The 22,380-nt window shown below is 36.5% G+C and overlaps 1 protein-coding gene across 4 annotated transcripts in view; it reads left to right on the top strand.

The window, feature by feature from the left end:
- ARL15 (ADP ribosylation factor like GTPase 15) overlaps positions 1-22,380 on the top strand; it is a 446,531-nt gene that overhangs the window by 175,626 nt on the left and 248,525 nt on the right. For all 4 annotated transcript variants that reach the window (XM_037798775.1, XM_037798771.1, XM_037798773.1 and 1 more), the window contains one exon: positions 15,805-15,864. In XM_037798775.1, the coding sequence (XP_037654703.1) occupies positions 15,805-15,864 (60 nt within the window). The remainder of the gene's footprint in view (positions 1-15,804; positions 15,865-22,380) is intronic.

The following is a 22,380-nucleotide window of genomic DNA, read 5'->3' as shown; positions in this document are numbered from 1 at the left end:
ATTCATTGCTGGTGGGAATGTAAAATGATGCAGCCACTGTGAAAGATAGTGTTCCGGTTTGCTAATGCTGCTGTTATGGGACATACCAGAAATGGTTTGGCTTTTATAAAAGTGGTTTATTTGGTTGCAAATTTACAGTCTGAAGGCCATGAAAATGTGCAAATTAAGGCTTCAACGCAAGTATACCTTCACTGAAGGAAAGCCAATGGCGTCCAGAAAACCTCTGGTAGCTGGGAAGTCACATAGTTGGTGTCTGCTGATCCCAGGTTGTGTTCAGCTCCTCTTTCAGCTCCTGTGCATTCTTCAAATTGTTGCTCTTGGGGCATTTTGTCCTCTCTGAGCTTCTCTAGAGCAAACTCTGGGCTAGCATTTCCAAAGTGTCAGCAAAAGTCTGCTTTCAGCAGTCATCTCCAAAATGTCTCTCACCTGCTCTCCAAAATGTCACTGTCAGCTGCTCTTATAGGTCTCCAGTGATTTAATTAAGACTCATACTGAGTGGGTGGGGCCATACCTCCATGGAAATAATCTAATAAAAGGTATTACCCACAGTTCGGTTGGTTACATCTCCATGAAAACAACCTAATCCAAAGATTCCAACCTAATCAACAATAATATATTTGCCCCCACGAGATTGCATCAAAGAACATGGCATTTTGGGGGATGTAATACATCCAAACTGGCACAGATAGTTTGGCAGTTCCTCAGGAAGCTAAATAAAGCATTTTCATATGACCCAGCAGTCCTGCTACTACGTATATACCTAGAAGAATTGAAAGCATGTACTTGAACAGATATTTACAGACTGATGTTCTTAATGGCGTTATTAACAGTTGCCAAATGTTGAAGCAACCCAAGTTTCCATCAGCCGATAAACGGATAAACAAAATGTATATACGTATGATGGGATATTATTCAGCTGTAAAAAGAAAATTAAGTCCTGGTGCAAGTGACAACATGGATGAACCTTGAGGAGATTATGTTGAGTGTGATAAGCCAGACACAAAAGGGAAAAAAAATGTGTGATCTTGATGTGAAGTAATTACAATAAGCAACTCGCAGAGTTAGAATTGAGAATATAGGTTACCAAGGGATGAATTGGGATTAGAGAATGGTGAGCTGATGCTTAATTTGTACAGAATTTCTCTTCAGGTTAATTGTAAAGGTTTGGAAATGGTGGTGGTGATGGCAGTACATTATTGTGAGTGTGATGAACAGTGCTGAATTATGCACATGGATGTGGTTGAAAGAGGAAGTTTTGGGTCATGTGTCTCACTAAAATGAGAGAAGATAAAACATGAGGCTTTTATAACACAGTGAACCCTATTGTGGGTGATGTACTGGGGTTAATTTTTGTACGCATAAAAGAATGTTCTTTCATGAACTGTAACAAATGTACAACACTAATAAATAGTGTTAATAATAGGGTGGTATATGGAAACAAATACAGCTAATGTAAACTATGGACCATAATTAATAGTACAATTTTAAGATTCTTTCATCAGTTGTAATGAAGGTACCACACTATTGCAACGTGTCAAAAATGGGATATGTGGGAATGCTGTATTTTTTACAGGACTTTTCTATAAACCTACAACTTCTCTAATTAAAATAACAATAATTTTTAAAAAACAGAAAACATTATGCTAAGTGAAAGAAACCAGACAGAAATTACATATTGTATGATTCCATTTATATAAAATGTAAGTATAAATAAATCTATAGAGACAGAAATTGATTATGTAGGCTGAGGAAGGATAGAGGAGTTGAGAGGTGACTGCTAAGGTGTATAGTTTTTCTTTTTGGAGTCATGAAATTGTTCTAAAATTGATTGTGGTGATGAATGAAGAACTCTGTGCTTTTACTAAAAGCCATTGATTTTACACTTTGGATGGATTGTATAGTATGTTAATATATCTCCATAAGGCTGCTTTAAAAAAAAAAAAAAAAGATACTTAAATTGCGAAGACTCAAGAAGCCATGAAATCCTCCAGAGAACAAGACCCGCTGGTGGAAAATACAAAAATGGGCACCTTGCACCTTATTCTAGAAACAAGAGTGAACTCTGCCGCGAGTGAATTCCTTGACTGTATATGCACCAGGAATTTGTTGGTAAGAGGATTGTTAAACTATAGATTACACAAATGTTTGTTTTTTTTCTTTTTAAGCCAGAGGAATGGAATCTAAAGCTTTGGAATAATATATTAATGCAACATGGAGAATAACCTGGAGAAAACTGAGAACTTGGAATTTTAAAATGTGGAACATATTTTCTAGAGATATATATTATTGTACTTTAAAAACTGTCAAGGAGCGCTTCGTTAAGGTAGAATAGAAAAAGCTTATGATACTTTCAAAAGGTCCAAAAGAATGTGAATGAGACATTTAAATAGCTTTAGTATTATCTGCATATGTATTAAGTCAACAAGAGAAACAAGTTGGAAAGTCAGATTTTGGTATCTGCTAAAAGATTCTGTTTCATAAATTCCAGTAGATTATCTTTTTATGATATTGAAATCATATTTAGAAGAATTTTGCTAGACTGTTGTCCAAACACCACAAATCTGCCATTGCATAAATTATGCCCTGGGTCCAGGTCAAGGCCAACAGATCTGTGGAAAGTGTTTCCCTTCTGCAGTTCCTTGGAGTGACCCAGGAATTTCAGATGCACATACCAAGTATCTGTGTGTATGCACGTGGACTTGTGTACGGGGGAAGTGATGGTGGGGTTCGCTGTTGAGGTCCAAGTAAAATACACATGTGTTCCACTGATGAATAAAAGTAGACTAGCCTCCCTTCCAAAACTAATTGTGTTATAATTCCAGGAATGCTTTCCCTGCATGAAAAATTACAACTCCATCTTCCCTATATCACAGGTTTTGTTGGATTAAAGGACTAAAAGACAAAGAGTAAAAGGCTATGCAAACAATTATTTCCCCAAAGATATACTAAGTCATATGTTTATTAAAATTTATAGGGTTAAATCTTATGGGAGTTTTTTGTCTTACTAATGTTGGTTGGATAGGCTGGGAAAAAATGACCGAGTAACTTAGGCTCCAGCCATCAAGTTGCTTGAATGAAGCCTGCCTGGGCAGACTGACCCATGAGGCCTTTAGCCAAATATTAGAGGTCATTGATAACAGACTCAGTTGTTTGTGTTTTCCTCCTGTCTTGTTTAATATAAAATAATGGAGTCCTAATGTTAGAGGGAATCTTAAAGAGCTAATCTAATCCACTTATTTTGCAAATGAGAATTTCAGGCCAAGAAAAAATGGCTGGTGGGTACAAGAGCTGGTGCTGGGACTCCTAGGATAGTGTTCAAATCACATCATCACACTGCCTCCCTATGGAGAGCATTAGAGTCCAGGTATATTTTGAAGCAGCAATAGAGAGCTCATACTGTCATAGATGAGACAATTGGACATTTTCACTCCTTTCTTAAGTTCCTGATTTTATTAATAATTTCTACAAAACGTGGTTTCTAAACTCTTGCTATTGTTTTTAAATCCATTAATAAGAAGTCAATATAGTACAGACCTGACAACATCTATTTTGGTTGTTTGTGTTGGCTTATTTGTCAGTAAGAGGCAAAGGAAATTAGTGGGTTTATTAGGTATGTGTATAATTTCCCAGTGAGCTCTTCCAGTATTCTGGCTCAAAATTGGTCAAAATACTATTGATCAGTGAGCTTGTGGCTATATGGAAGAGACTCAGTAATTCAGAATAAAGACCATAGGGTCTGGTGATGAGACCTGGGTTCAAGTTTTGAATCTAGCACTTAGTCCTTTTCGCAACGTACTTAACCCCTCCTAGGCTTCACTTTCCTCTTAGAACAGTGGTATTGACATCAATTTTAGTATTGTTTAGCACAGATCTTTAAAGAAATTTTGAGATCATATTATGTGCCAAGCACTGGCAAACAGGATATATATACTGCATACTGTTTCTCATCACGGATCCTTGCAGTGTACCCAGGGAACAGAAATTAAACAAACTGATAAATAATTGCTACTGTGAAAATCACTTAGAAGATATGCAGCCTGCTGGGAGAACAAAGAACCAGGAGAACCAGCCTAATCCAAGGACGCCAGAGAAGGCATCCCTGAGTTGGATGCCACCTAAAAGATGAGGAGAAATTAGCCAGGTGAAGAGAGCGGCCAAGAAATTTATGGGAGTAGTATGTGCAAAGGCCCTGAGATGGAAGGAGCAGAGCTTGTTTTAGGAACTGAAGAACATCACTGAGCAAAGGGTATATGGTAGAAAATAAGCCTGGTGAGGAAGAGAGGATCCAGATCAGGTAGGGCCTTGTTAGGTGTTTTGGACTATATCCTGGTAATGGGGAGCCATCTGAAGGTTTTAAGTAGGGGATTGATATGAACAGACATGCATTTTATATAGACCACATTTGTCTAATTTTGGAAATGGATTAAGACAGATGCAAAGGGATTTTGTTAGGCAGCTCTTGCAGTTGTCAAGATGGTAATGATAATGGCTTAGCCAGAGTGGAGCAGTGAGGATGGAGAGAAGTGGACATGTTTGAGAAATACTTAGCAGATAGAATTGTCAGGTTTTGGTGATTGTGCTTGGGAGAAAGGGAATGGAAGGGTCAAGGAAAATTCCAAATACTTAACCCATGGAAGTCCTCAATAAATGTGTGTCCCCCACCCCACCCCACCACCCCCCGCCGCCCCAGGGAGGGCAGGGTTTACCAAATTACTTTATTTGAAGGAATGATAGAAATGAAAGAATTTATTGGATGTTTTGATACAACTTGCAGAAAAGGTAAAGGTAAACTCAACATGCATGTACTGCTGTGATGACCGTGGAAGTCACCCCTGTGGCCATGGGGAAGCCAGCCTAAGGGTTAACTCTCGTCATCGCTGTTTCTCAGAATGTGCTTGTCCAAGGAATATTCTGCCAGGCCAGGTTATGGGACCCTCATCTTGTGTAAGTTGATTACATAGTCACCCAATTCTCTGAAGAATTTTACCTGCTCATCGAGGTGAGGAGTCCCAATGAAGTCACATGAGTGGGGGTTGTTGTTGTCAGTGGCCAGTTTGTGCAGTTACAGTAGTGAGTGAGTGGTCCTTTTATCTAAGTGTAATGCATGCTCCATTGCATTCAGCCTCCTTTCCCAGTTGTCACGTTCTGGTTTCTTGATATCTTGAAGGAAGATTCGTTCACTTCCTTGGTTCTGCAGCTTCTTCATAAATTCCTCAACATGTTCCCTCTCCCTATGAGATTCATGAAGAAAATATTTGCAAAGTTCTTCAAAGCCACATCATCATGGTCAAAGTTGTGAGACATGGACAAGTAGATGTAAGAGGTGTAGAGCTCCAGGTTGACCTGGCAGTTGCTGGCTGATAGAGGCCTCCGAGTCTTGGTTGTAATTTGCCATGCCTGCTCTTCATGGTGGGCAGCTAAGGAGAGGTGGTGGCAGGGCCTTGGGATGGTCTGAGGGACCTGTGAGGAGGTGGTGGAAGGCTAGCTCCGAGTGGCCAATGGGTGACAGCCCCAGTTCTGTTCGAGCGCTGTTGAACAAGCAGGAAACCACAACTCTACAAAAATGTCTGGCTGGTGTTTTTTTTTTTTTGTTTTCTTTTTTTATTGCTGCTACACCTCCTACTGTTACCGCTGCTAACCTGATACAGCAGAGCTTGAGGCCACATGTGATTTTGACCAGGAGAAATTTAAAGCATCTAGTAGTGGTTTGGTGACCATTATGTTGACCTGAATTTTTAGCTTTGTTTATTTAAAAAGCACTTTATAACACCTTCTTTGTGCTATTTATTCCCATTTACAGATAAAGAAGCTGAGGCACAGTGAGATTAAGTTACTCACTCAAAGTCAAACAGCTAATAAATGGTTGGACCAGAATGTTAACACATTCAGATTGTTAAATTCTGGCTCTAGAGTCCGTGCTGCATGGTAGTTTTTATTCCTCAAAGCAAACTTTGAGAAAGGTATTTTGATGATTTGATCTTTTTATCCCTACTAAACATTATAATAATTCTTCCCTTGACCTTTTCCAACCCAATATAGGATCTGATAGTCACCCTTCCTGGTTGCCCTTCTGGTGAACTGAAAGTGTGGCTTTAAATTTTTAGCTCTGTTTAATCCTTGAAAATGTTTAGAATGACTAAAAATAATACTGTTTATCTTCCATGAATAGTACATTTTCCTATTTTCTGAACTAATTATCTAGGCTTTGATCTCCAAACATTAATTACCATAACTATACTGTAAAAATAATATGAAGACAGCAATATGGAAGACTGCATATACCTTTGCAGTATAAATCTAGCCACACATGTTCTATTTGAGGAGAAAGTATTTATGAGTACTCTGCAGAAACATTTATATGCCTATAAACAAAATTTCCAGGTTACTTTCCTTAGTATAAACACTTAAGGACATTTTTTGTAGTCAATTTATTATGTAGACTGTGCAAGGATTTAAAGACAGTAACAGTGATATAATCTGCCTGTTGGATTAATAAATTTCAAAAGTTGTATTTTGCATAGGTGTGCAACAAATTTCTGGAACGATACTACTACCCTTTGGGGGCCTGCATATTGTCAGCTTTTAAGAATCAAAGCATATTCAACATCGCTGATGTGCTCTATACCTGTTTCTTTTTCAGAGTTGGGGCCTGTCTTGCTTGTCTGGAATTTCCATACTTGAGTTGTCCTAAACATAACCAATAATAGACTGCTTAGCATTTGCCTAGAACCTTTCATTTTCAGAATTTCACAATCATTGACTTTTAATCCATATAACACCTGTTTGAGGTAGGTATATACACTCAAGCATCCAAGTCTCCTGCAGGCTAATTTCAGTGCCAGCAGGAGTATTGTGATTGGCACTGACTTTCCCTAATATCCCAGAGGCCAGACACCTGGAGAGGCTTTCCTACAAGCCCAGGTACAGGTACACGCCATTGTTTCAGCTATTTTACTAAGATTCATTCTTCCTGCTATTTTACTAAGCTTCAGTGACTGCATGTACCATTAACCATAAAGCTATGCCTACTGTCAGTCTGTTTTAAACCCAACAAGGAAGGGTGTGTTTTGGAAGAATCTTAGAGGGCCCAATGAATTTCTACTCTCTGTACAGCAAATTTCAACTGTTCATACCTTGATCACTGTAATGAAGGTAATTTTCATTCAATGGTAACTTTTATGGCCCTAACATAAGTACTTAGAGTAGTAAATGAGCCTCCAAAATTTCTGTCTTATGAATTTGTAATATATTTGGGCAGACAGAAAATATATATTCCTAGTGATTAAATCACAAACAATTAAGCATTGGTTAGTTAAAATATAATGCCAGCTGTTCCAGTTTGCTAGAGCTGCCGTAATGCAAAATGCCAGAAATTGATTGACTTTTATAAGGGGGATTTATTAGGTTACAAATTTATAGTCTAAGGCCATAAAAGTGTCCAAACTAAGGCATCAACAAGAGAATACCTTCACTGAAGAAAGGCCAGTGGTGTCCAGAATACCTGTGTCAGCTGGAAAGGCATGTGGCTGGCGTCTGCTGGTCCTTTGTTCCCGGGTTGCGTTTCAATATGGCATTCCCAGAATGTCTCTGGGCTTCTGTCTCTCTTAGCTTCTCTCAACTCTCTTCTTGGTTCTCCTGTGGCATTTCTCTTTAAACATCTGGGAGTCCTCTTTTAGCTTCTCCAAGGCAAACTGGGCTTCATCTCAGCTTAGCATCTCCAAACATCCTTCTGTCTACATCTCCCGGTGTCTCCAAGCATCTGGGTCTGTGTTGGCTCTTACCTTCTCTCCAAAATGTCTCTCTCAGCTTCACTTTAAAGGACTCCAGTGATCTAATTAAGACCCACCCTGAATGGATGGCATAATACCTCCATGGAAATTATATAATCAAAGGTCTCACAGTTGGGTGGGTCATGTCTCCATGGAAACAACCTAATCAAAAGTCCCACCCTAATCAAAACACTAGTAAGTATGCCCCCACAAGATTACAGTAAAGAACATGGCTTTTGTGGGGGGTATAGCAGATTCACACCAGCACACCAGTAATGCTTATTGTGTACCAGGCATTGTGATAAACACAATATGTATATGATCTCATATTTAAAATAACCCTGTGGGATAGATATTAAAATCCCCGTTTTATAGATGGGAAAACCAAGGCTAGTAGGTTACCCCCAGCACAGAGCTTATAAACAGAGCTTATAAGTGATAGAGCTAGAATTTAAACTTACGTCTAAGTCAATTCTTCAACCATTACATAATACTACTTTTAATGTAAGATAATGTATAGAATCTTAAAGTGCTGAGACAACATATAGCAAAGAAGTGATACAAATAAGGCAGAATAAATACGTGCATATTCATTTCCTTTTTTATAAAGCAAAGCAAAGCATTGTTCTTATCTGCATGATACTTTGTATCTGTTTATCTTTCTAGGTACTTATAACTCGCCTCAAGTGAGAAGTATTTGTGTGTCTTCTTTTACTTTTCAAAAGGGGACTGTATTTTATTCATCTTTTAATTGTACATATTAAATAATATTTAAAAACCTTAAATGGAGTTGGTGCTCAGAAATTACTGATAACTTCAAAAATTAGTGGGATTTTTAATTGAAAAAGAAATCCATGTAAATGGTAAAACAATCCAATGCAACAAAAGAATCTTCCTTTTATTTAAGACCTCCAGGTCTCTCGTCCTCCCCAGAGTGATTACTAGTTCTAGTTTCTTGTGGTCTTTTGAGAAATATTCAGTATATGTATTTGCATATGTGTTTGTATGTAGCTAGGTATATACACACATGTTATGAGTGAGTTGATTAACTTGAATTGTAATAGCAAATTCCCAAATAGTTAACCATGAAACAGAACTATATTCTGGATGGATTTTTTATTGTACAAATCTTTTACTGCCTGCATTATGAAATGTGTGCCTGTGCATAAATGGATAATTATGATTGTACTTTTAAGAAAATGTATGTATGACATTTTAACTATGTCCTTAAAAGAAAATGTTGAGGATTGTGGGAACATGGCAGAGTGGGAGGCTTCAGGAATCAGTCCCTCCACCAAAACAACTATTGAACTGGCAGGAAATGTCTGAATCAACCACTTTGAACCTCCAGAATCTAGGGGATCACTATCCGGTATCCAGGGAGAGCAAAAGTCAGAGGCTGGTAAATTGTGATGAAGACTGAAGGGTTTCACCCCCACCCCCCGACCCCCCCCACACACACACACACAGTGTCTATCATCCCCCTTCCACCAGCCTCATAGCAGGCAGCAATGAGAATAGGAACTCTGAAGCTCAGGCTCCTAGCACAGCTTGCTGGGACCCGGATGGGACAAAAAGACCTAGTTCTCCATACTCAAGCTGTGTGTGGTCTGATCCCAAATGTCTACCTTTGATCAGCTACTTCAGGTCACTTGGGGCTGGCTCTGAGGGCAGTTATTGTCCTAACCCACCTTGGGCAAACGCCACAGAGGAATCTTAAACACAGTAACATTCCTCAAAACTATGGAAAACAGTTTTAGGGCTGCATTAACTGGGCAAATACTGAATTAAGAAAATGAAGCACTCCCATTATGGGTCCCTGGCCCTGTTCCAGAGGAATCGGATTGGCTCCTGTGTGCCTACTGGGGCGCATGTATGACAGTGCCAGTCTGTACTTTGGAAGTCTGACTGACTAGGCCTGGGAACTTGTCTCTGGCTTGTCCTCCGAGAGTTTGTCCTGAGGGCAGAGGGAGTGGCTGTTAAGACAGCTGGGACTTCGATAAACAATTAAGTTGAAGTGTCTTGGGGCAAAGGATTACCTACATTAAGTCACTCAAGAGAGCATGGGGGTAGGGGTCTATTTCAAAGGGAGTAGAGAGGGAGTTGAATTCCTGTAAACTTTAAACTGGGAATTCCTAGGGCTTCTTGCAAGTACAAGCCCAGGAAAAGAAGTAGCTTCCCCAGTTCTGGCTCCAGGAAATATCAGATAAGACAGAGAGGACCCTACACCTCCTATTTGCCTTGGGGTGATCTTTTTGATAGGAGGACTCAGCTCTGAAGGAGACCAGCCAAAGCAGAGTCAATTTGCAAAGGTTGTGAAAGGTGCTTTTTGCCTTAGTTGGTTTGTTTTGATTAGCGCCTGGCATTCAAGAAAGTCTCTGTCATATCACTTGCGGGATACAAACTTAAGGAATAGACAGCTCAAGGACTAAATCTAAGATGTAACACTTAAAAATATTAAAATGTACAGAGTACCACAAAAGATTACAAGATAGACAAAGAAACAGGAAATGCTCGCCCATCCAAAGGAAAAAGATGAAACTCTAGAAACCATCAATGAAGAGAATCAGACTTTGGATTTACAGGACAGAGACTTTAAAATACTGATCCTCAGTATGCTTGAGGAGATAAAGGAAAACATAGAGTAAGAACTGAAGGATATGAAGAAAATAAATGAGCAATATGGGAATCTCTCCAGAGAAATAGTTGAGTTGAAGAACACAATAAATGAAGTAAAAGAAAATCAATAGATGGTTTCAACAGCAGATTGGAGGTGGTAGAAGAAAGAATCAATGATCTTAAAGACAAGACAACTGAAATGATTCAGGCTGAGGAACACAATGAAAAAAGAATTAAAAAGATTGAACAGAGCCTAAGACACCTGTGGGATACCATGAAGTGTACTAATATATGCAGTAAGGTAATCTGAGTAGGAGAAGAAAGAGAGAAAGGAGTAGAAGGAGTATTCAAAGAAATAATAGCAGAAAGCTTCCCAAATTTAATGAAAGACATGAATATGTATATTCCAGAAGCCCAGTGAAACAACAGTAAATAGTAAAGATACTCAATCAGTCATCAACCTCCTCCCCCTGAAAAGTATCTGTGTGACACCTAAGACTCAGAGCCAGAGTTCCGTAGCTGTAAATGTCAGCATTACCCCATACAGCAACAGTTAAAGAGGCTGAAAAAGAGATCAGACTTTAGAGATATGAATGAAATGGACTTGGTTGGGACTAAGGCAAATCAGACTAAAGGGTAAAGGATGATATTGACTGTGTTTTAAAACTTCAGCTTTTGTATGAGACCAAAGAAAGAGATGTATATTTGGTGCAAAAAAGATATTTTCTGTAGCATACTATATAATTTAACTTGTATGGTCAGTTTACTCAAACACTATAATTACATGGAACATTGAACAGGGAGTGAGATCTGGTTGGTTTGTACAGGTTAGTGTGAAGCCCTGATACATTCCAGAGTAATTTGGGCAGAGAATAAAAATGGTATTTGTAAATCCCCCTTGAGGGATAGGGGAAAATGTGGAAATATTAAACTTCTCCACCTGGGGAATTCCTGATATACTCACAGTCCTTGGGGACTACCAATTAAGAAGGCTGAGACCTCGATCTTGGGGCTTGCCCTTATGAAACTTGATACTTCAAAGGAGAGGCAAAGCCTACTTACAACTATGCCCAAGAGTCACCCCCAGAGAACCTCTTTTGTTGCTCTAATGTGGCCTCTCTTGGTAAGCCAAGTTGGAAGGTGGACTTGCTGTCCTTCTCCTACATGGGGCATGACTCCCGGGGGTGTAAATCTCCCTGGCAACATAGGACATGACTCCTGGGGATGAGCATGGACCTGGCATTGTGGGATTGAGAAAGCCTTCTTGAGCAAAAAGGGGAAGAGAAATGAAACAAAACAAAGTTTCCGTAACTGAGAGATTTCAAATAGAGTTGAGAGGTCATTCTGGAGGTCTTCTTATGCATTATTTAGATTTCCCTTTTTGGTTTTTAGTGTATTAGAATAGCTAGCAAGAAATACCTGAAATTTTGTAACTGTTGAACTGTAATTCATTAGCCTGGATTCTTGAAGACAATTGTATTAACTATATAGCTTATATGGTATGAAAGTGTGATTGTGAAAACCTTGTGTCTCACACTCCAGTGTATGAACAGATGAGTAGAAAAATGGGGACAAAAAGTGAATGAAAGGGGGGCTCAGGAGTAGGGGATGTTTTGGGTATTCTTTTTTACTTTTTTTTTTTGTAATAATGTTCAAAAATTAGTGGTGATGAATGCACAACTATATGATGATACTGTAAGCAATTGATTGTATAGTCTGGATGATTGCATGGTATGTGAATATATCTCAATAAAATTGCATTATAAAAAAAAAAAAAACCCAGAAAAGGAAAGCCCAAAACCAGATGGTTTCACAGGTGAATGTTGCCAAACATTCCAAGAAGAATTAACACTTATCCTCTTCAAACACTTTTAAAAACTTGAAGAGGGGAACACTGCCTAACTCATTCTGTGAGGCCAAAGCTAGATAAAGATAACACAGGAAAATAAAACAACAAACCAATATTCCTTCTGAATATAGATGCAAAAATCCTCAACAAAATAGTAGCAAACCAAATCCAATGATACATCAAAAGAATTATACACCATGTTCACATGGGATTTATCCCAAGTATGCAAAGGATATTACAATAAATGTAATACACCACCTTAATAAAGCAAAGGAAAGTAACCATGTGATCATCTTTATTGATGCAGAAAATGCGTTTGAGAAAATCCAGCACCCCTTCTTGATAAAAGCACTTAGAAAAATAGGAATAGAAGGAAACTTACTCAACATGATAAAGGGCATGTATGTAAAACCCACAGCTAGCATAATACTCAATGCTGAAGGACTGAAAACTTTCTAAGATCTGGAACTAGACAAGGATGCCCACTGTCACCACTATTATTCAACATTGTGCTGGAGATTGTAGCTAGAGCTGTTAGGGAAGAGAATGAAATAACGGGCATCCAAATTAGAAAGGAAGAACTAAAGCTTTCCCTATTTGCAGATGACTTTGATTCTATATAAAAAGAAAATCCTGAAAAATCCACAACAAAGCTGTTGGAACTAATATACAAATTCATCAAAGTGGCCGGGTAAAAGATCAATGTACAAAAATCAGCTGAATTTCCATACACTACTAACGAACAATCTGAAGAAGAAATCAAGAAAAAAATTCTGTTTACCATGGCAACTAAAAGAATCAACTATTAAGGAATAAATCTAACCAGGAATGTAAAGGGCTTGTACACAGAAAACTACAAAATATTCCTAAATAAACCAAAGAAGACCTAAGCAAATGGAAAGGATTTCATATTCATGGATTTGAAGCCTCTGTAGTTAAGATGTCAGTTCTACTGAAAACAATTTACAGATTCTATGTATTTCCAATGAAAATTCCAACAGCCTTCTTTGCAGAAATGAAGAAGGCAATTATCAGATATATATGGAAGGGTAAGTAACCTCAAATAGCCAAATGCATCTTGAAAAAGAAGAACGAAGTTGGAGGACACACACCTTTTGATCTTAAAACTTATTACAAAGCCACAGTAGTCAAAACAGCATGGACTGGCACAAGGGCAGACATAGTCCAATGGAATCAAATTGAGAGTTCAGAAATCAATACTCAAGTTAAGGCCAACTGATTTTTTTTTTTAATTCAGTTTTATTGAGATATATTCACATACCATACAGGCATCCATGGTGTACAATCAGCTGTTCACAGTACCATCATATGTTGTGCATTAATCACCCCAGTCTATTTTTGAATATTTTCCTTACACCAGGAAGAATAAAAATAATAAAAAATAAAAGTAAAAAAGAACACCCAAATCATCTCCCCATCCCTATTTTTTATTTAGTTTTTGTCCCCCTTTTTCTACTCATCCATCCATACACTGGATAAAGGGAGTGTGATCCACTAGGTTTTCACAATCATGCTGTCACCCCTTGTAAGCTACATAGTTGTACAATCGTCTTCAAGAGTCAAGGCTACTGGGTTGGAGTTTGAAAGTTTCAGGTATTTACTAATAGCTATTCCAATACATTGAAACCTAAAAAGGGATATCTATATAGTGCATAAGAATGAAAGTGTTCCAGAGGATGTGGAGAAGTAGGAACATTCATTGTTGGTGAGAATGTAAAATAGTGCAGCTACTGTGGAAGAAAGTTTGGCTCTTCCTCATAAGGTTAAGTATAGAACAACCATACGACCTAGCAATCCTCCTAGGTATATACCTAAAGAAGTGAAAACAAGGAGTGAAAGAGATATTTGCACATCGATGTTCACAGCAACATTATTCACAATTGTCTAATGATGTAAGTAGCCCAAGTATCCATCAACCAATGAATGGATTAACAAAACGTGGTATATACATACAGTGGAATATTGTTCGGCATTAAAAAGCAATGAAGTTCTGATACATGTGACAACACGGGTAAACCTTGAAGACGTCATGCTGAGTAAATAAGCCAGACACAAAAGAATCAATATTGTATGATCTCATGAAATAATTAGAATAAGCAAATTCATAGAGTTACAATCTAAAATATAGATTACCGGGGAATGAGGTAGGGTACAGAATGGGGAGTTAATACTTAAATTTTACAGAGTTTCTGTTTGGATTGATAGAAAAGTTTTGGTAATGGATAGTGGAGATGGTAGCACATGTTACAATTCATGAAAAACATTTTTTATTGTAATATTAACTATAGCCATCGTTTACAGTAGAGTTCAGTGATTGTCCTGTACAGTCCTTTGTTGTTGTTTTTTAAACTTTTATTGTAACATATATACAACCTAGAATTTCTGCTTTTAGCCACATTTAAATGTATACAGTGTCAGTAATTATGTGTACAATGTTATGCTACCATCTCCATCATCCATTACCGTAACTTTTCTGTGGGTCCTTTCCTGGCTTCTCTGGGGCTTTTCTCTGTGAGTTTCTTTTAATTTCCATCTCTTGGCTTTTCTGGGGCTTCTCTGAGTTCTCTGGGCTTTTTCTGTGTGTCTTTTATCCACTTTTACAGGATTCAGAAAGGGGATTAAGACCTACCTTGAATGAGGTGGGTCACATCTCAATTGAAATAACCTAATCAAAAGGTCCCACCCACAATAGGTCTGCACTCACAGGAATGGATTAAAAGAACATGGCATTTTCTGGGGTACATAACAGGTTCAAACTAACACAGGTGCTATATGGGAACTCTGTTGTTTCTGCATGATTTTTCTGTAAACTTATAACTTCTCTTATAAAAAGAAGTATCAGACAAAGAGTGAACCCTAATGTAAGCTATGAACTTTATTTAATAATATAAATATAATAATATTAGTTTATCAGTTGTTACATATGTACCATACTAATGCAAAATGTTAATAGTAAGGAAAACTGGGTTATGGGGGTTGGTATATGGAACTCTGTACTTTCTCATGACTTTTCTGTAAACCTGCATCACCTGCTCTAAAAAATAAATAAAATTAAAAAATAAAATAAAATAAAATAAAATGTTAACATAAATAATATACAATTCTAATATGAATGGTTATGATTTAAGTACCTTAATCTCTTGAATTGCTGAGTTAGATGTGGGAGAAAGCTGCCAGACATAAACTTTAGATATTAGTTGGTTGCAAAGACCCCTATAGATTTGATATTTTCTTTGATGTTTCTCTATACTTCCAATGTCCTTCTTACAATTAATTAAATGTGTATAAAAACATAATATATTAGGTTTATTAAATAAGGCATATTTTGAAGAAAAATGGATATTGCATTTTGCTGTTATATATAACTTTTTGAAAAATGGTAGAAAGTAAGGTTATCAATTTATTATTTTTAGAAATTGAGACTTTCTTGTATAAATATGAACTATAAAAAATAAATCTTAATCTGCCTTGCAAAGAGGAGTTGAGTATTTTAAGTAGTTTTAAAAGTTGTGTTGTTAATTCTTTTGTTTGTTTTTCTTATTTTAGGTTTTAGTATAAAAGCAGTGCCATTCCAGAATGCCATCTTGAATGTAAAAGAACTTGGAGGTATAACTTTTAAACTCGTTTTCATGTCTGGCTTGCACTTTTTCTCATTTTGTGTTAGCATGTTACATATAATTTAAACATAATGATAATTTATTATTCTAAAAGGTGATTATTTATAACCTTTTTTCTTGATAACATATTTCTTAGAAATATTTCCTTCTTTTTAGATATGTTTTAAGAATTGCTGAAGAGCTCTAAGTAATATAAACTGCATTTTCTTCACATGCATCAAAAACTCCACTTATTAGTGGAGTAGCAACACTATACTCCTTTGTTTTACCTGTTCAAGAAATTTATTATTAAATGGAAAATATTAAGAGAATTTTAATATAATCACAGAAAGATAAGGTGTATATTATGCATGGCATAGTAGTGTATTTTAGAGTAGTTTGTAGTTATACTGCAAGGTTTTTGGTATTAGATCTTTTTTAGAGTGTATTTGTTCCAATAATAAATCTTTGCCAATGTGTTCTTTGCTGGCCAAACTCATTTATTGGATAGGCTGTACCCCAAACCGTATATCACTCAGTCTTTCATTGCACTCTCAGCCTGGCATTTTTTGGTTGTGTTTTATGTCAGTCAGGGTCTTAACCCATGTAAATAGGTTAACAAAGAAATCAGTCAATTCACTGAACCTACGTAAATTCTCTAACGGCACAGGAAAATGGGAAGGGCACTGGAGTTCAGTATAATATCGATGAGTTTAATGACTTAGAAGAAATTTCTGTTCCATCTCTTTAATATCTTTCTGATATTGACTTTACCCTGTTAGGTTTTTTTAAGGTCATTCTAACTGGCCTATTTTTAGCTTGATGAAATTGAAACATCAACTTTATGCAATTTTTATTGTGTTTGAATGTCTTATTTTTTTCTGACAACCTATTGGCTGGTCTTTTCAGGTGTCTTGTACTGTATAGGTTTGCTTCAGCCTGTTTTGTAGCTACCTTTGACTTTTACAGCAGTAATACTTAAAAATAAGCCATGGTTGATAAATTCTAATTTTCTTTTAAGATGTTCGGGTTTGTCATTTTGACTCTAAATACCATAAAACATGAATGGTCTTGTAATACAATCATTTTTCTGTGCAAAGTTTTTTTAAATGGTGTTCCTATTAGATTGAATATTTTGATGTTACTTTGTGTTTTTTTGTGACTGTTTGCTTCTCAGTGAAAATAATATAACTTAGAGATATTTTAAAGCCAGGGAACGTACTGTAAAAATCCATGGAATCAAAATGTGTCATTTGAAAATTCTACTGGTTTTGAATATGATTGGTCCTAAGTAAGTATTTTATTATTAGATGTACAAGAAACTTTTATTGAACATCCTCCAAGTACAAGTGATTACCTCTTGATTAGTTGATAAGGAATTTATTATATATAATATTTAATTCAATGAAATAAATAGTGAATGTATTGAACAATTTTTAAAGTGAACAATAAATTCATTATAACCTTGATTCTGTGCCATTGAAATTCAGTATAGTAAAGATCAAATCAGAAGATTGGAGGGTACATAAGTTGGGAATAGATCCATTTCCAAGGAGGGTATATTTTTTCCAGAATAACTGTGCCCTGACAATTACTGAAATGAAAATTACAAAGGAAAAAACACCCATGAGGTTTGGCAGTAGAGTTTTAGTTCGGACCTATTCTGTAGTGATGTTGGAAGATACAAAGTTAAGTTGAAAGATATCTTCTGAGCCTCAGAAATTGAAACAGGTACATTAATTCTAGCTCTTAATAGGCTTGTGTTAGTATTGAAAAGCAAATTTCTAGCCTAAGCCTAGAATCATCCATCTACCCTCTTAATTTTAATAGCTCTGTTTTTGTTTGAGAGGCTGTTTCAAGGAGAAGATGACTTTCTAATTAGAATATAGTTGTGTTTCTGTGTCTCATGCTTAAAGGCAAGTATTGGAGGGAGGGAGTTCTTGATTCATTCACTAACTCATTTATTCACCTGGGCACCAGGTTATATCTTACCCAAGAACACGTGAAAGGGAAGGCTAACACATGTAAAGAAAATGTAGTTTTCTCAAGATTTAGAGTATATCTTAGGTAGCAAGATTTTCTCAGTGTAAGGTATGTGAAATTTGGAGAGGATAATGATCCACTGAAATCATGTTGTCTGAAAGGTGGTTACTTGATGATGAATTTCCAAGTTGAGAAAGAAAGAGTTGAGTGCTCTAAGATCAATGTGTGAAGATATGAGACCTTTATTCACCAATGAAGTTTGCTTAATCAGAGCTAAGTCAGATTGTCAATCCAGGGAAAATTTCTGATTTCAAATGAGAAACTCAAGTAGATAGGTGATCAAGCTAGGCAGATACTGAGAGCCAGGAATTGGTGGAGTCTAAGTGAGGAATGTCCACTTGGTTTTGCTTCTTCTCGGGTTAATTCAGGAAAACTGCATGACCCGTAGCCCCCCTGCATATCTCTATGCTCAGCCCCTTTTAGGTAGTTCGAAGGCTCTCTGTTACCTATCCCCTACCCCCAACCTGAAGTTAAATTGTTCACTTCTTCAAAACAAGAAGAGACATGAATTTATGCTGCATATCTAGGAAGGGGAAATGGTATGGGATGAAATAGCAATGAGTAATGGGGTTATATTTAATGAAAGTCGCTTTTGGGGTATCTTAATAACAAACTATATGTTGTACACACACTTGATATATATTTGCCTATATGTCACACATATATATATATGTATACATATATCCATGCACATATATGTGTCTATAAATTCTGTGCTTTTATCAATTTTCTGTTTTGTGAAGATATTTCCTGCATCTTTCACTTAAAAGTTCCTATAATTCTCATTCATTTAAAATTCTTCTTATGTGATTCTTACTACCAATCACTCAATCATCCTACAATTAATTGTGTGTCAATCAATCATGAGCCTAGAGACTGGGAATAACAGATAGTTAAACATAGCCCCTGTCTTCAAGGAACTCAAGGTTCAGTGTTGGAGACATTCATGAAAACAAATATTTGCAAAATGAAATTCAGGAGTTAGTAAAAAGAAAAGAAAAGTAAGTACAAGTAAGTGGTGACAGAGAGATAGGCCTAACCAGTCCAGCATAGAGGTATATGAGGGTGGGTTCTGTTTTTACTGTTTTAAGAAATACATGCTCTTGACAACTTTCTTATCGAACCCGCAAGACTGTACTGACTATGACTATCTTTGTGTGGAATTGTAACTATATAAATTTTCTTCTAGTTTTTTCATTTACTCTCATTTCTCTCCTGCACACCACGTTCTCATTTAATTTTTTGCAACTATGTGCCTAAAGACTACTTGCTATTTTAATTTCACAGATAGTGAGACACAGGACACCAGGAAACAGAGAGATTGATCAACTTGATCAAGGTCATTTGGTGGTAGAGGGGGAAGCCAATCTGAGGATTTAACCAGTGTACTCTACACATGAAGCATTTTGCCCCATACCTGGCACAGGAGGAGTGCTCCCACATATTATCTGCTGCTGCTGTTATTATTATATTATCTGCACAATTTGAAGTTTGTGACATGCTGGTATATTTTTCATTAATGTATTGATAAAACTTATACACCTTGTTCTTCTGCTTGAAAAGTTTTATATGATTTAATCTCAATTATTGCAATTGCTTTTAACATTTGCTTTTTTATCCCTCAGTCTCTTATTTAGAGGTCTTTCCGGTCAAACTCTTGTCCAGTTACTGTCCCAACTCCTATTGCTTACCTCTTCTGATTTCTTTAAGACTGCCTTTTGTATCAAACTCTTATCTCCCCTTTCCAAACTTTTTACATTCTTCCATAAACATTTCACTTTCATTTATTCTTTTACTCTTTTTAATTCATCCATTCAATAAGTTATATTAAAGTGTTATAATATATAGTGCATATTATATGCCCTAAGAAGTGCTAAGTCCTAAGAATTAGTGATTATTATTTTGTCAAGACAAGCACAGTTCCTGCACAGACCAGGTAATAGATGCCAGGGAAAATTCTTGTTGTATACTTATCATCTCTCCTTGATTCAAGTCAAATATTACTTATTATAGGCCTAGAACAGATTTCTAGGTTAATCCCTTCCATACATGAAGGGATTTTCTAATACCTTCTATCCACAGCTAAGACTAAGTTCTGATCCCTATGAAGGACAGTCCATAATATTGCTCAGTGAACTTCTTTCGTACAAATTCTTTCATTCAGGAGATTTTTGTTGAAGCTAATCTGTATTTCTTCTCTTAATTAATTTCTTTGCTTGTCTTGCTCTGGATTATTTTTATTCTTCTGGAAGCTGTGCACTACACCTAGCAGGGATCCTGGGTAGACAGATGGATTTATCTTTCTAAGAGTTTTCTTCTTCCTTAAGGACCAGTTAGAAAGCCACTTCATTGTGTGCATCTAGGCAAGTTCACTTCCCTGTATCTGTTTCCTTATCTGTAAAATGTGGTGATAATAGTTCCTACATCATCTAATTCTGTGACAATCAAATTTATGCCAGGAAAGTCTTTAGACTGGAGCCTGGCACACAGCTAACATTTATGGAAGATTCCTTTTTATTATAGTTAAACCCCCACTTGCCCACCCTCCCCAAAAAAACACCTTTTCAATAAAATCTTTTTCTCGTCTCCAAAAATAAGACAAATCACATACTGATAGTTTTTTCCCCTCTCTGTGGTCATTCCTCTCTCCCTTATAGGCAAGGTGATCATTTCCTCATTGTTTTACATCTATTTAGACTGAAAAGCCATTGGGAAAGGACCTCATTGTAGTTTTTTGCCTAGCATATTTTTGGCACGCCACATGAGTTAATAGTAAATGTTCTTGCCCTCTCCACCTTATCACCTTTCCATCTGTTTTCAGAATTCACCTGAAAAAGCACTTCTGTTAGCATTTGCCTCTTAATTGCTTTTGTTTTCTATTTGGCTTGTGTATTTTAACCACATTACTAAGGTAAGTGAAGCATCTGGTATTTGGCTGAGTTGAAATCAGTGGTCCGCACTTCAGGGACATTGCACCTCTGTCATTTTTCATTTCAAACATTTCCAGTTCTTAAATCTACAAGCAGATTTTTGTGTATTCATAGATAGTTTTCTCTTTTTTTTAATACACTTTTATTGTAAAATTTAACATATATCCATAACAGTGATAACTTTCAAAGTAATACAAGTAGTTAGCAAATTTCAAAGAATTTTGTGGGTTAACCGTTCCACAATTTCAGTTACTTCCTTATTGTGAAATATAAGATATATACAGAAAGGTGATAATTTCAAAGTACAATTTAACGAGTAGCTGTAGAGTAAATTTCAAAGAATGTTTTGCTTTACAGTTCCAACATTTCAGTTATTTCCCTTTAGCTATTATAATACCCTAGAACCTAAAAAAAAAATTATATAAAAATTCAGTGTTTGTAATCCTTTGTTAAATCCTGTCTTGTCTGTTGCTACCCCTTCCTCTCGTTTAATCACTTTCTTGATCTTCAGGGGTGTCTAGGTAGTGACCATCCTAACTTGTTCATATTGAAAAGGGGTGTCGACATTACTGGAAAGGAGGCTGCATCTAGTTGTTGTTCTTAAAGAGGCTGTTGCCTCTGGGGGTTTTCTCTTGATTTTAACATTTTATATGTGAATTGAATTCCAAAGAGGAAATATTCTTTTTTTTTTAACGTTTGCTTCATTATCATTTATTGTTAAAGATCCTGATATCATAATATTCCTTTTTAATTCCCAAACTTAATTCAGGAACTGTGATGGGTTTTGTTAAATGATATTCTTTTTCTTCCTCTAATACGCTAATGAGTTATATCTGAATTGTCTCCCTGCCCTGGCCCTAGCCACCATCTCCACCAATATATTCTGTGGATTGACTTTGGGAAAGGCAAAGAAAAGCTGAAAAGCAGTTGCTTTTTATGCTTCAGCATTCATTGCTACTAGATGTCAATCAAAAGGAAAAATTTCATGAAGATTTTATTTGCGCTTTAATTTTTTTCCTCGAAAGAGAGGATGACTTTCCTTTTTTTGGAAGATGGTGAGGGCAGTGTAGAAAGTGCAGGTTGTATTCATTTACGCTTTTACTTTAGCCTATACAATAGTGATTGAATGATTTTTGAGGATTGTCAGCTAAGCAATTTTTTTTAAAGGTTGCTTCTTTCAGCAGCCAAGCTGTTATATGAAACAGATGTTGACTGTGTCCTGTTTCTTTGTTTGCCTGGAGGAATATGCCTTCTCATAGTGAAAGGTGCTGTTTGTTTGCATCCTGCTAGTTATCTTTGGGTACTGTTAATCTGTCTGGGTTATTTGCATTGCTTAATTTCTCCAGAAAATGTATAGGGCAAACTTCTTGACAGGCAACCCAGGGGGCACTGCTGCCTGCTTTTCAATCTGCCTTTTATACCAATGCAATTTGGTGTCTTTCACTAAAATAAAGCTGTCTTTCTTCAGAGTCTCCTTTCATTAAAACTTACTTTAGAAGGAAGAGTAGCTCTTCAATTTTTATCTGATTTGCTCTAATGGTTATGTATATATA

This window comes from Choloepus didactylus, chromosome 11 (assembly GCF_015220235.1).
Source record: "Choloepus didactylus isolate mChoDid1 chromosome 11, mChoDid1.pri, whole genome shotgun sequence".
Classification (NCBI taxonomy): Eukaryota; Metazoa; Chordata; class Mammalia; order Pilosa; family Megalonychidae; genus Choloepus; species Choloepus didactylus.
The sequence above is the reverse complement of the archived record's forward strand: the minus strand, read 5'-3'. Positions and strand labels throughout refer to the sequence as shown.